The following is a 13282-nucleotide window of genomic DNA, read 5'->3' as shown; positions in this document are numbered from 1 at the left end:
CTGCTAAGATCCCCAGCTTTCTTTTCTTTTGGCTTGACTAACATTCTTTTCCTTTTATCTTTTGCATGTTGCTTACTCTGCTAAAACCTGTGATAGGGATCCTCTTGCTCAGCTCCTTGTGCAATTATAGTATTCAACAAATGTTTTGAGAACTTACTACTGGGGTTGCCATTCCTGCAAAGGTAACAAAAATGTGTTTATGGTACTGAAGTACAGAACATTCTCTTGATAAGAGGGTGCCTGTTAATAGCAAAACCCAAGTCCCTTGTGCTCTGTTATCACACCACAGCAAGTTGATTCCCAATGTATATGCATATGTTGGGATTGCTGCTCAATAAGTCTGCTAGCAACAAGTCAGCTGGTTTTACTCAAAGGTAACAAACCTTCTGCCAGTGGGGACTTGTGTCTGAGCTTATTCATTTTAAACACAAGTGAAAAATAGCACAATGTCACAGCGTGATAGCTTAGATCAGTGCTAATTTGCACTGCAGGTGGTTATTGGTGTGTATTATTATTTAATTGGACAGCAGTCAGACCACATAGGAGATGTAAGTCAGCAGTCACACAACTGAATGTGCCTTTCTTGTTGAACACTTATGAGCATTGCACTCAACCAAGAAAAAGCACATAGCAAAAGGAGTTGTTATAAACAACACAACTGTGCTATCACTAGTTTTTGCTCCTCCAGTGCTGGTGTATGTATTCCTTTCTCTTCCCAAGTTGTTGGCACAAGCAGGAGAAGGGACACAGAGTAAAAAAGCTGCTTGATCAGTTGCGAGAATGAAGATTGCTGCATTTGTCTTGATTTCAGAGATATGTTGATGGAGGGATTTCTGACAATTTGCCCCAATATGAGCTGAAGAACACAATCACGGTGTCTCCTTTCTCGGGAGAGAGCGATATCTGCCCACGGGACAGTTCCACAAACATGCATGAGCTGAGAGTCACCAATACAAGCATCCAGTTCAACCTTCGCAACCTCTACCGCCTCTCAAAGGCCCTGTTTCCTCCAGAGCCACAGGTGAGTTTCCTGGCCACACCAGAACTTGGGGACCACAGATCTCAGGCACTGGCTATACTGTGTGTACTTTGGCAGGAGAAGATTGCAGACACTGTTAGTTTTGTATCTTGTGCTTTGGCTTTAATCCTGACATTATCAACCCAGTGACTCGCAAAACCTTGAGCACCTGCGCAAGGGTTTGTCTTCTTTTTCTACTTGAACATCTGGAATTTAAGTGGTAGCAGTTGGTTGGAAAGTATTCCCTTGTTGCTCTCTGTAGGGCACTCTGCCTTGAAATCAGGCTCACTGTAAACAAAGATGTATTGGCCATCAGAACCAATGTGCACTTCAGTGTTTTATGGTATGGATGGAGCTGCCAGTGTGAAGCATTGCAAACTTTGTGTACTTCTGAGAAGATGCAAGTGTCAGATAGCCCTGACATTTGGACATAATAAGCACACATCCATGTGCTGAATTACTTGGGCAAGTTTCTTCCCACCCCCTCTCTAGTCCTAGCTGGTTTTACCTATAAATACAATGGCCCTTCCTGGAACCTGCTGATTGTCAGAGTGACTGCCTGAAGGCTGCCCATAGCAGCATCAGCTGTAGATGGGGCAATGAGGTAGCTGCAACTCTATGCCCACACTTCGGTGGGATTCTAGGTGTCCCTTCCAATCTAGATTTCCTGTGATTCCCATAGCCAATATATTGATGCTATACCTCCCATTCCTGCTCAAAGCCTGAGCAAGGCTAGCAAGAATGTGACTTGTTCTTGAGATAGCTCAAGAGTCAGGAGAATTCCTCTGAAGCCAGCATTGTGGTAGATGTTTGCTCAGCCAGTTTCCACATGGAATTTCCTTCCTCTGCCACAGGTGCTGCGGGATATGTGCAAGCAGGGCTATCGAGATGCACTGCACTTCCTGAAGAAGAATGGTAAGGCACTGGCTATTTGTAGGGTGCACTGACTTGCCTCTTCTGTGCCTTGGCTTTGAGATTAGTTGATGGTGCATATGAAAGGAGGAAGGGGGGAACTGAACTGTGCCTCAGATACTAGAGTATGGAATTCTCAGTAAGTGTACTCGAGCACTTCAGGAAGGAGAGGTGACCTTTGCAGTTACCAACACAGTTGCTGGGCAGCAGTGCCTTTTGGACCTCCTGCAGACACCCTGCTGCTCAGAGCCCCTGTGCCAGGCACTTGGGCGCTGCTCTCCTGCCTCCATCCGCTGCAGTGCTGGGTGTGCACTTGCTGCCACCTCGTGTCCATGGACAGTGATGCAGACCGGGATAACTGGGATTGCACTGCATGATGGGTGACTGGCAGGTTATAGTAACAAAACTCTGCAAAACAGCACCTTGCAGAACTTAAAGGGGAAATGTGAGAACTTCTGATGGGGAAGGAGAGAATGAATTTAAACCAGCAAGGTTTGTATCTCCTTGTGGTAAGTCTTACAAGAGGTGTAAGCTAAAGAGGCTGGGCATGACCTCAGACTGAGGGGGGAGTTAGGGTGAAGCAAGGACTTACACTCTAAAGGTCAGGCAGGGCAGCTGGTTTGTGTCATCCTCACAGTATAACTTCTCTTCTCAGGTCTCCTTCATCGTCCAAGTCCTGCCCGTCCTCTCCTTGCTATAGAAGCACCACCAGGAGAGAAGAAAGAGGAAGAAACAGAAGCTGAGGACCAACTAGAGGACAACACTGCCCTTGCTGTTGTTGAAGAGCACATCTTTGAACACTTGCCTCCCAGACTGAACCAAGGTATGATTCAAAGGGAGAGATCACAGGTAATCTTCCTGTGCTGCCTGGTCTCCCTCAGATTACTGGGATGTGTTATTTTGTATAGTTGGGGTTGGTCATGCCCAGGGATTGAAATGACACCTGCTGAGGGTTAGATGGATTGGGGATCTCAGATAAAGTTGTGGCTTATACTGTGGAGGCTGGATTGGGAGAGGTTGATTCATTTGACAGTGTTCTGCATGGTAAGGAGAGGAGGGGGTCTTGCTGGTCACTCCTTTAGAGTCTGATAAAGCTGAAAGCTGCGGGTTTTAGCTGTGCTCAGGGAATTACTAACCTGAGCAACACTTCCTAAGAAGTGGGAGGTAGCTGCCTCAGGCTAACTAACTTCTGAGGTATGACAAGAAAAGAGAGTCCCACTGGGTATATTCAACCATGTTTTCTTGTGCCTTCAGCTCTCCTGGAGGCTTGTGCTGAAAGAAGAAGTTTCTTAACTGGCCTCAGCAACATGCTGCCTGTGCGTGTGGCCACGGCCATGATGGTCCCCTACATGCTGCCTCTGGAGTCTGCAGTTTCCTTCACTGTCAGGTAAGTCTTTGGCTTATCCCTCAGTGGTGCTTTTCCCAGTGCAGACAAGTTTGATGTAGCTGTGGTGTTTGAATGGACAGAGGGTGGGATTCTCTCTAATTCTGCACTGCTGGTGTTCCTGGGAAAGGAGCTCCTGACAATTAGCAGACATGAATTAAAAAAACAACTGAACAAACCCCCACAAAACCAGAAAAATTAAGAACCTAAAATGTTTCCTATCTTCCTATGTCATTTAGTTACAGTCTCTACTTCCAGCTTGAAGGAAGATTGCTGTGTGCTAGAACTTGCCCCAGAAAATGGTGATAAATTTCTGAGCCTTAAGACTCAGCCTTAAGACTTCTGAGACTTTGGAACTGGTGTTCTTTTCATCATATTCCCTTGTGTGGCCCAGCAAATGGTTGTCTCCTGTCTCTTTACAGGTTGCTGGAATGGCTCCCAGATATCCCTGAGGATATAAGATGGATGAGGGAGCAGATGACAGAAATCTGCAGCTATCTTGTGAAGAAAGCCAAGAAGAAACTGGGCAGCCATCTTTCAGCCAGGTATGGCTGCTTTTCTTCACAGCACTGTTCTGGGGGAGCCCTTTGTTTCCCCTTATACCCTTGAATTCTAGAGACTATTCCACTGGAGCAGAGCAAATTGAAGAATTTACCACTTAGGCTGAAATGCAAATCTGGTCCATGGTTTCGTGGCTTCCTTAACTGTTGGATAGACTCAGCACATGGTACCCTTCCTTTGTCCCATTGTAGGACAGATCCTGTAATGAAGCTGTCACTATAGCTCTAGGTTAGAACATGCAAGTCTGATTAAAACAGTATACCAGTTTATTTCAGTAGTAGTCAGGGGGTCCCAGCTGTGATTTGAACCTAGTACAAAGATGTGAATCTTACCCAAAAGAGTTCATGGTCTGAATACCTGAGCGATGTAAGGGGGAGAAATGAGCACACAGAGACTTCTCACTAAAATCATGTAGTCAATTTAGTGCAGAACAGGACTGTGGTACTGGAGCTCTAGTCTGGTGACCTGCTAAAGTCTTCCCATGTACTGAGTTTGTGTGTATTTGCCTTTCAGGCTTTACTACCACCTCGAGCTCGGAGGGCCCCAGAAGCTGCCCATTTCTCCCCCGCCCCCTTGTGGTGAAGCACTGCCCATGTGGATTAGGAGCAACCGCTCGGTTTCTGATGTCATGATGAAGTGGGAGGAGTACCAGCGCCAGCTCATGCTGGGCTTGCTCTGCATCAACGTGGACATGCAAGCTTCCCTCTTCCCTCGGGAAGGGTTTCAGTTAAAGCTTCCACCTCTAGACTGTGCAAAAGAGTGCCTGCCACTCTTCTGAGCCTGCTGCTGTGAAGGGATGAGGGTGGGTGGGAGGGGGTATGGACATAGGGTGGGACCAGTCTCATCCCTCAGCAGCAGGCTGCCCCCTGCTCCTGAATGTTGCAAAGGGGATTTCCCCACGATGGAGACTGGTGGAATTGACTGTAGCCATTTGTTGCCCACTGGGCCAAGCAAGGGACCTTTGTGTTCACAGACACACACAGGCTGATTCCTTGCTCTAGACTTGTGGTGAGGCCTGGCCATTGCCTGTGGCCAGGCTGATGCTGACCCAGCTGGGCTCTCCCAGATAGTGCACTTTGAATTGCCACTGGCTTTTTACCGCCAAATAACCAGGATGTAGATGATGCTCTCAAGTTCATACAGCTTTTACCTCCCTTGGTTTTTCAGAGCATGTGTCTTCATTCCTCTCCTTAAATCATCTGACAACCCTTAGCTCTTTGTGCTACTGAAAGATGAAGTAGCCTTTTGCCAAAACAATTTTTCTCATGGCTTTCAAATCTCTTCTTGGCTTTCTTCTTTGCTGAAACCATGAAATCCTCTCTCCCTGAATTGCATCCACACTGGAAGCCAGAGCTGGTCCTGCAGCAGACTACACTGGAACTGCAGAAGTGTAGAATAGTTACATGTTTTCCCTGATTCATGTTGCCCTCATCACTCCCTATTTGATTGGGGTCCTCAGGGAACTGCTGTGACTTGAACTCTGAATGTTAAGTGATAGAGCTTATTTAAAGAAGTAATTTTGATGGATTTTTTTTTTTCCAGGGAAATGTTGAATTTGAGGCCCTATTCCTGACTCTGTGAATGGAATTGGTGTGGGGTTGCCCTGAAAAAAGCTCAGCCTGGCTATCTCAGGATCAGCTTAGCAGCTGAAGCAATATGAAGTGCTTTTAGGAAGATGAGAATTGTGCAGGGCATGTTATTCTTGAGAGGCTTGTGGTGGAGTGTCACAGCAAGTGCTGGGGAAGTGGCTGCCTCTAACAAGGGTCAGTCGGGCTTTGCTCCTTAAGGGGCTGTACAACTGAGGCAAATTCCAAGTGGGCAATATAGAATGGATCTCCTGCCAAACTGAGGCTTCTGTCTCTCTTTTGCTCAGAAAGTTTGGTTGTTGAGGCTTTGGAGTGAGAAGGATTTAGGTTTGTAGCTACATCAGCATCACAGCTTGCCTGTCTGGTGTTGCAGCTCACAGGTCCTGTTCTGCAGCCAGCAGTAGCAGGAGCATGGGAGGTGAAGACTGTTGATGCACATGCAGGCACTTGGAACTGTCTCCTCTTTGTCTTGCCCTTCAAAAGACCAGAGCTAGTGGGTCTGTGGCAGAGCAGGACTCTGCCTTGAGACACTGCCTTCTCAGCGTGATCTGGTTGTGGCTTTGTGTAAGAAGTATGAAGTTCTTCACAGGGTGAGACATGGCTTCCTGTGGGGATTGCAGACTTAAGCTTAGGTCTTCACACTCTGACAAACCCATCTCCAGGTATCTTTTTCTGCTGCCTGTCTTGCTACATGAGGCATCTTCTACCTCTCCTAACACAGTGTGCAATGGCCAAAGCAAACATATGCTGTCTTTGCTGGGGAGCAGGACAGGGTATCTGAAGCTGATTTTGTAGCCTATACGTGGAGTAGTGATTTTTTTTTTTTTTTTAATAGACTCTGTTTTGCACCTTAGATTTAGAAAAGGAAAATAAGCCCAGAAGTTGTGCTAATAACTGGAGAAAGTAATAAATCTGCATGAGCAGTGTGGGTGACAGGGTGGGTGCTGTTTCCTACGAGCACAGTTTGCACTGGGCATGGGTTTGGTGTTTGTGTGGAGACTGATAAGCATCAGGATTTTCCTGCAGTGGCTGTGCCAAGCTGGGAGGCTATGGAGTGGGCCTCTGCCCAGGAGATGCCAGCACAAGAATGAACTTGTGACTTAGATTGTCACCCCACTGCCCTTGCTGAATGTAACTTACCTAACACAAGGGCCTGTGTAGCTTAAAAAGCAGGCCTGCACTTATGCAGTCAGATTTAGTCTTAAGCTTTGCATAATATAGTCAGTTAGGGAACAGGGAAGTCACTACAGGAAGAGAAAAAATTGGAGGATTCTGAAATCAGAATAGAACATTCAATTACAAAACAAGTCAATCTAGTGACTGTTTAAAGCCCACAGAAAAAAAATGCCAGATGCTTGTGGAAGTGAACCAGCAACAAGCTACTGTCACTTAGTGGGAGCAGGATGAATTTGATGAAAATTGGAACTGAGAAAAGGTGTTCACTTTGTGGTTTGGTATGGGATTTCTTCCACTGTTTTGGACTTGGGGGGGAATGGCACATGCACAGCTACTTAGATTGCTAAATGCGTATCTCTTATTCCTAGTGCACACAGAGCAATTGGCAAGAACATAGAGCTGTTTAGGGGCAACAAATTAAGGCATTTTATCCAGAAGCAAAACATCTGAGAGAGGCAGAACTGCATAAAGAAAATCTTGTGTTTAGAAGCTGCTGCCCTTTTGATTCTGCTTCTTTTTTTTGAGTTAATATATGGGTGGAGAAAATTACAGAAGTGTTTTTTTTATCCCTTCTTCCTGGACTGGTAAAACCACTGAGTGATTATGTAAACCACTAAACTATGAAACAAAATACTCTTGGCAACAGAGCATGCTAAGAAGTTGCAGCTTGGCACCCTTATCCCTTGCCTTTTGCCTCAGAACTGACTGATCTGGTGCTGACTGGGCTGATGCCACTGTCTTCTACTGCTCTGATCCAGAAGGCTTGGGGATTCTGGTTCATGCATTTCAAGAGACCAACAGCTGTGCCTGGTAAAAGGCCTGAGTTTTGTTCTGTGTTTCACCTCATCTGTAGTTTAATTTATTATATTAACTTCTCAATGAGAAACTTTTGTACACTTCAAAATATAACCACAAATCAAAGCCTGGCTTTAAAAATAAAGGTCTAACTCTTCACAAGGAAATTCCTTTTTTTCCTATGCTAATATGCAGGGTGTGAATGGATAAAATACCACTCTGTATTAACCCTTTTTTTCCCTGTTTTTATTCCCCAAGTGTTAGAATGGCTACTGTGTGATAGCTTGTTGGCTTTATAGATTTGAGCTCTGATAAAGGAGCTGCAGATCTGTTAAAAATACCTCAAACCAGCCTCATTTTCCTTTTAAAAAGTTTCACCCATTTGCTTGAAATTCTTGCTGCTCATCCATCACATGTCAAAGGATGAAGGAATTAAAGAAGATCACCTTTCCCACTGATATAGAAAAAGGGCTGTGTCAGCTTGTGAACAGCTTTTTGTTATGCAGTGCTGCCTTGTCTAGATGAGACCCCAGTGTTTTTGAAATCTCTGGGTTGGATATGGAGGGGTTTATTATGATAGTGCTCACTGGAACTGTTCAGCCCCTTGTTCTGTGTGTACCTCATGGCGTGCAAAGTTATATTCTGGGCAGCCATTGCTCACTGCCAAGTCCAAAGGAGCAAGGTCATCTGTGGCAGTCAGTCCTTTCTTCTCCTAAATGTTTGTGGCTGGGCAGCCCAGCAGGGCCTGTCTGCTCTCCAGTATATGGTGAGTGAGAGGTCAGGTTCCTGGCTAAAAATTCATCTTGTAGTCCATGTCCAATGGTCCTTACAGCATTCATTGGATTCCTGCAGGAGTCCCAACCCTTGCCATTTCCAGTCTTTCACATAAAGGGTCTGTGCATTCAGGAATCCACTTTTTTTCTTCTTCCTGTGTTATTACTTGCTGCTTTTAACAAGGCTAATGGTGACCTTGTTGTGCATCTAACCAGCCCCTAACCTGTACAACACTGTGGAGTTGTTCTATGTACAACAGTCTGTGCCTATGGCACACTCTATAACCTACAATTAGTGTGTAGTATAATTGGTTTGGTTTGCTGCCTGCCCTACTGCTAATATTGATGCAAGCTGATTTTCAAGGGATAAGAGAAAATACTGACCACTATGTGTAGGACCTAGGAATTGTCTTCTCATGGCTTCTTGGCAGACTGTGTACCTGCAACACTCAGACCAGAGAATAGAAGAGAATCTGCTGTCTGCTAGCACTGGGGTATCCCTAGTACTTCTATATTCCCCAGTGGTTTAATTAATTTATAAAAAATTATCTAGTAATTCACTACTTCCCTGTGGAAAAGAGCTCTCATTTTCACCAAAGCAGTTGTGGGAGAAATACCTGAAACTCTATTTGTGTTTATTCCTTAGGGGGGATCCATTTCTGCTAAACATATGCTAGATGTGATGGGTGGCAGGGCAACTGAAGTCAGGGGGCCTTGCCAACAGTTTTCTCAAGCTTTGTTTCTGTCTTCTTAAATCAGTGGGAGAATGGACCACCTCACCTGGCTGCCATGTCAGCCAGCTTGTTTGTGCCAAACACATGCTGTGCCTTTACAGTGGGCTCTGGCCTCCTGTCCCTCTGGTGTCTGCACTCCTCTGACTGCAGCAGGACTCACTCCCCTCTTGTCTCCCTCCTTCCCTTGCCTGCTGGTGGGACATTGCTCCTTTTCCAGCCTGCAGGTTCCACTGGGGCAGCCCCTAACTGCACCCATCCTCTCTGTGGATCCAGACCAGCCCTCCTGCATAGGGAGGATGGAACTCTAGTTCCAAACAGAAGACTTGGAAATGTAACTTTGAAATAAATACCTCTCATTTCTGGGGTTTTCTCTTGTTCTTGAAAACAGCATCTAAAGCTCAAAGAGCTTTGTGTGTCCTGGGACTCCACTGTTGCCACTGAGTTTGAGAAGACCCTTAAGCACACAACACATGTGGAGGTCCTGTGGAAATTACTGGTGTCAGAGCAGCAACTAGACCAGCAATAGCATACACAAGTTATGTATTTACATGGCAATGTCACTAAGTAGTGTTCACAGTCACTTTAAAAGTTCAGTATTAAAATGTTGATGCTTTTTCCCCTCCTGTTTCTATTTTCTAATGTTTTGCTGAAGAAAATGTAACTATTTATTTTGGCAGAAATATATCTTCTAATAAAAACTTTCTCAATATATTTACCTGGCTCTGTTTCTCTTGCTGTTTAAAGGCTTATTAAATATTTTTTGGATGTGCTGGATTATGGGGGTTTGTTTTGCTAGGCCCAAGCCCATTCAAGTTCCTCTTAGGGTCAGCATTTATCAGTACACAATAAAGGGGGCATTTATCTGGATGTGGAAAAGGGGGGTGCATTTTGATCCAGTTCTGATTTATTCAAGCCTAAATGCCCCAAGTTTATTGGACTAAGGTTTCCAGGAGAAATTAAGTACCCTCTTGTGGGAATAGCAGGTGTTTGGCACCTGTGAAAGGATTAGTAAGAAGTTATTCATAAATTTGAAACGTCTCCATTACGGGACCACCTCTTGAGGAAACTGACCCGTCATTCTAGCGAGTCTGTTTCCTTGCTGGTGCAATAGGTGGCACTGGCTGCTGTGTCTCTGCCTATTACAGCAGATACGGAGGTCTGCCCGGTTACTCCAGCTGGAGTGCACGAACGCACCAGCTGTGGGCAGGCCGGGGCTCTCCTTGGTGCCAGCCCAGGGCTGTGGGCACGGGCTGTCCCGGAGCCGGGACAAGAGCCTCACACAGGCTGGGCTGGGCGCTGCAGAGCTCGGGCTCCTCTGTCCCGGCTTTTGACAGCCGAAAACTTTAGGAAGAGACTTTGTTATGTGCTGCCACGTGATGGGGACAAGTGCTGTAATTAGCATTACAGGATGCCGCTGGTAAAGCAAACAGCTTTCCTAACCTCTAATGACTGCAAAACAGCAAAACCGGCGGCGCGGTGCTGTTACTCAGCGAAGGGGATCCTTTCCCGGGGGAGTGGCCGTGAGCGCGGCTGGGTGCGCGGCTCGCCGGGCCCTGACGGTGCTGGCGCTCGGGGCGGGGGCACTCCGCTCACCCCGGGGCAGGAGCGGCCCGGCTCGGCCCGGCTCCCGCTGCCGCCCGCCCGGAGGGCCCGGCCCGGCCGCGGCCCCGCTCATTTCCGGCCGGGGCCGCGCGGCGCCAGCGGCGGCTCCGCTCCCGTCAGGGCGGCCGCAGGTGCCGCGGGTCCCGCCGGGCCGGGTAAGCGCTGTGAGGGGAGTCCGGGGCGGCAGCGGGGCGAGGGGCGGTGCTGGGGGCCGGTGCCGGCCCCGGGGCAGCTGCCGGTTCTGCCCGGCCGGGAGCCGCAGCCGAGGTGTTGGGGAGCGGCTGCCCCAGCGAGGGCCCGCCGGGCTGTGGGCAGAGGGCAGCGGAGGGCGGGGGGCCCTGGTGCTGCGGGATCCACCGCCACACACCTGCCCCGTCCCGGCTGTCGGGGTCCCCCGCCGGTGCCGGACGGGTCCGGAGCATCCACGTTCCTGTGCAGCGCCGCCTTCTCCCTCACACGGCGCTCCTGAGGCGGAGCTGCGGCCCGCAGGGGGGGAGCGCTGCCCGGTGGGGACAGGCAGGGGGAGCGCTGCCTCTTTCGCCGTCTCTCCTCCTCTGTCGCTGTGAAGTCTGCAGGCTCCTTTGATATAAGGTCACGGAACTTCGGTCTTTCTTGTTGAGCCTGACTGGAGACCTTGGTATTTTCTCTTTTCCTTTTTCCAACATCGTTTGTTCAGGGACTATTCTTTTTTGCCGTGGTCCAGATGCAGATGACACTGCACCATATAAATATACTGCAGGTTCCTACAGTGCTGCTTCTCCTTTCTGGAACGAAAAAAATAGCAGAGCTTTCCCTCTCCTAAGATTGCGGCGTCTTTCTCTTTAATATCTTGCACTCACGGGATGCACTTCGGTGAACTTTTGTGTTGAACCCGAGTCCTTCCTGTAGGATTTCCTGAAAACAGCTGAGGGGGAAAGAGGTTAGCCTCAGATGCAGGGAGATGGCTGTGCTAGGAATATCCTGAGGAGGCAGGGTAATCCAAACACAGCTTGCTTGTTTAGTCCTGATCTGTTGGGTTCTTGCTTATTCTGATAGTTGTTCTGCATCAGAGGGGGCTCAGAAAACCTTAATTTCTAGCTTTGCCTTATGCAGGCTCAAGGGCAATTGTATATTATTTTTCATGTTCTAGAGCTACGTTTATTCCTGAGGATCATCTAAGGAGCTATATGTAGATTAATATTATATATATACATATGCATCTCCTGAGGGCTATGGAAATTGCTTTTCTTGATCAAACAGATAATCAGTTTGGTCTGTCCTTTCTCTGGTGGGTTCAGGTGGTCCAGAGGAGGTTCTGAAAAACTGCAGTGAGCTGCGGTGGAAGAATCCTCTTTGCCAGGACACCCTGCACCACAGAGAGTGATGTGAAGCCTGAGATATAAAATTTTAGAATCGTTCATAAAATGGTATAAAATGCCTTTGAAGCTAACTTGGTGGGCAAAAAATATTCTCATTTCCTGGAGCATCACTCTTCTCTTAGCTTCTTGTGGGGAGTACGAACGATTCAATTGGAAAGTCTGCTTGGTTATTTTGTCACCATCAGATAGGAGAATTTCTCCCTCACCCCAGTTTGATGCATGTGCTGAATCAAGACCATCCTGTCTGCTGACCTGAAGATGGTGCTGCAAAGGAGGGCTCCACGTGGGGCTGTCTTTAGCAGCACACAGACGGTGCTGGGGAACTGCTGCTCCTCGTGACTTTGCCAGGCAGCCTCAGAAAATTAACTAATGGGATGAGGACAATTGACAGCAACAGAAATCACATGGGCTCAGCTGCATGCACAATGCTCTTCATGGTCAGAGAGCTTTAGGAAAATCGATTCCCATGTATAGAAAACTAGGTTTGTTTCTGTAATGCAGCTAACTCGCTGTCTAAATATTTTTGATTTCACAAGGCTGCTCTGGGGACTGAATCCTCACTCTTCTCCTCCCCTGCTTGCAGGAGCTCCTCTTGGATTTAAGGACAGTGATGAGAAACTTCGGCTGTAGCAAATGTGTCATCTTCCACTGAGTGGAGCAGTGTCTCCCTCCTTCCTGCCAGATGCCTTGGCTTGCTGTCCGTGTAAAGTCTGAGAGGGAAATACTCGGTTTACTCTGTATGTCTGAGTGTGTCATGATTCATTTGTTGTCCTACCAGAACAGCAGAATTGCAACAATTAGTAAGAGCTTCTGTCCTTTGTCACTGTGTGTCCTTGGAGGTATCCATAGCCCAGCAGCTTGAAGGAGAGACATTGTGGATGTCCTCATTGACCCTCTGAATATTTTCCTGGCAATGTTCTCCTTTCCTCATCCTGCACCCAAGACTTTAATTTCTTGGCTGATGCTGAAAAGAATTTCCCTGCACATGGCCCTAATGCACATTTTGCTAAGCAAACCTGACCTCTGCAGCTGTTCAAGGAGCTCTGGGTTGTATCTACTAAGTATTCCCATGGGCTTCTGCTGTGTCAAGGAGCACCATGTGCTCCTCTCTGCCATATGATCATAAGTTTTGCCAACCCTAAGATTTTGAATGCTACCAGCCACACATTAAAAAAACCAAACCATGGAATAACATATTTTTTTTTCTTTTAAATTGTGTTCTTTATTCTCTTTTACTTGCTAATTTCTGATTGTCTTGGAGATTTCTGCATGTTTGTAAAAGCTGTCAGGAATGCTTGAATCTCAGTATTTCACCTGACTGCAGGACCACCTAGGTGTCTCAAGTGGGATAACAAATATCGTGAGCTTTGGGAGAAAATAACA

General features: G+C 47.2%; 2 protein-coding genes across 2 annotated transcripts in view; both read left to right on the top strand.

The window, feature by feature from the left end:
- Nucleotides 1-9650, top strand: part of PNPLA2 (patatin like phospholipase domain containing 2) — a 29023-nt gene extending 19373 nt beyond the window's left edge. The window contains exons 4-9 of the mRNA XM_056491942.1: nt 812-1021; nt 1873-1933; nt 2586-2753; nt 3185-3317; nt 3737-3859; nt 4389-9650. Of these exons, the coding sequence (XP_056347917.1) occupies nt 812-1021; nt 1873-1933; nt 2586-2753; nt 3185-3317; nt 3737-3859; nt 4389-4653 (960 nt within the window). The 3' untranslated portion in view covers nt 4654-9650. The remainder of the gene's footprint in view (nt 1-811; nt 1022-1872; nt 1934-2585; nt 2754-3184; nt 3318-3736; nt 3860-4388) is intronic.
- A 697-nt stretch (nt 9651-10347) lies between these two features.
- Nucleotides 10348-13282, top strand: part of CRACR2B (calcium release activated channel regulator 2B) — a 45957-nt gene continuing 43022 nt past the window's right edge. Inside the window, exons 1-2 of the mRNA XM_056492410.1 lie at nt 10348-10498; nt 10543-10696. Of these exons, the coding sequence (XP_056348385.1) occupies nt 10348-10498; nt 10543-10696 (305 nt within the window). The remainder of the gene's footprint in view (nt 10499-10542; nt 10697-13282) is intronic.

This window comes from Oenanthe melanoleuca, chromosome 5, assembly GCF_029582105.1.
Source record: "Oenanthe melanoleuca isolate GR-GAL-2019-014 chromosome 5, OMel1.0, whole genome shotgun sequence".
NCBI classification, from domain to species: Eukaryota; Metazoa; Chordata; class Aves; order Passeriformes; family Muscicapidae; genus Oenanthe; species Oenanthe melanoleuca.
Note: the sequence above shows the minus strand (reverse complement) of the source record. Positions and strands in the feature narration are given on the sequence as shown.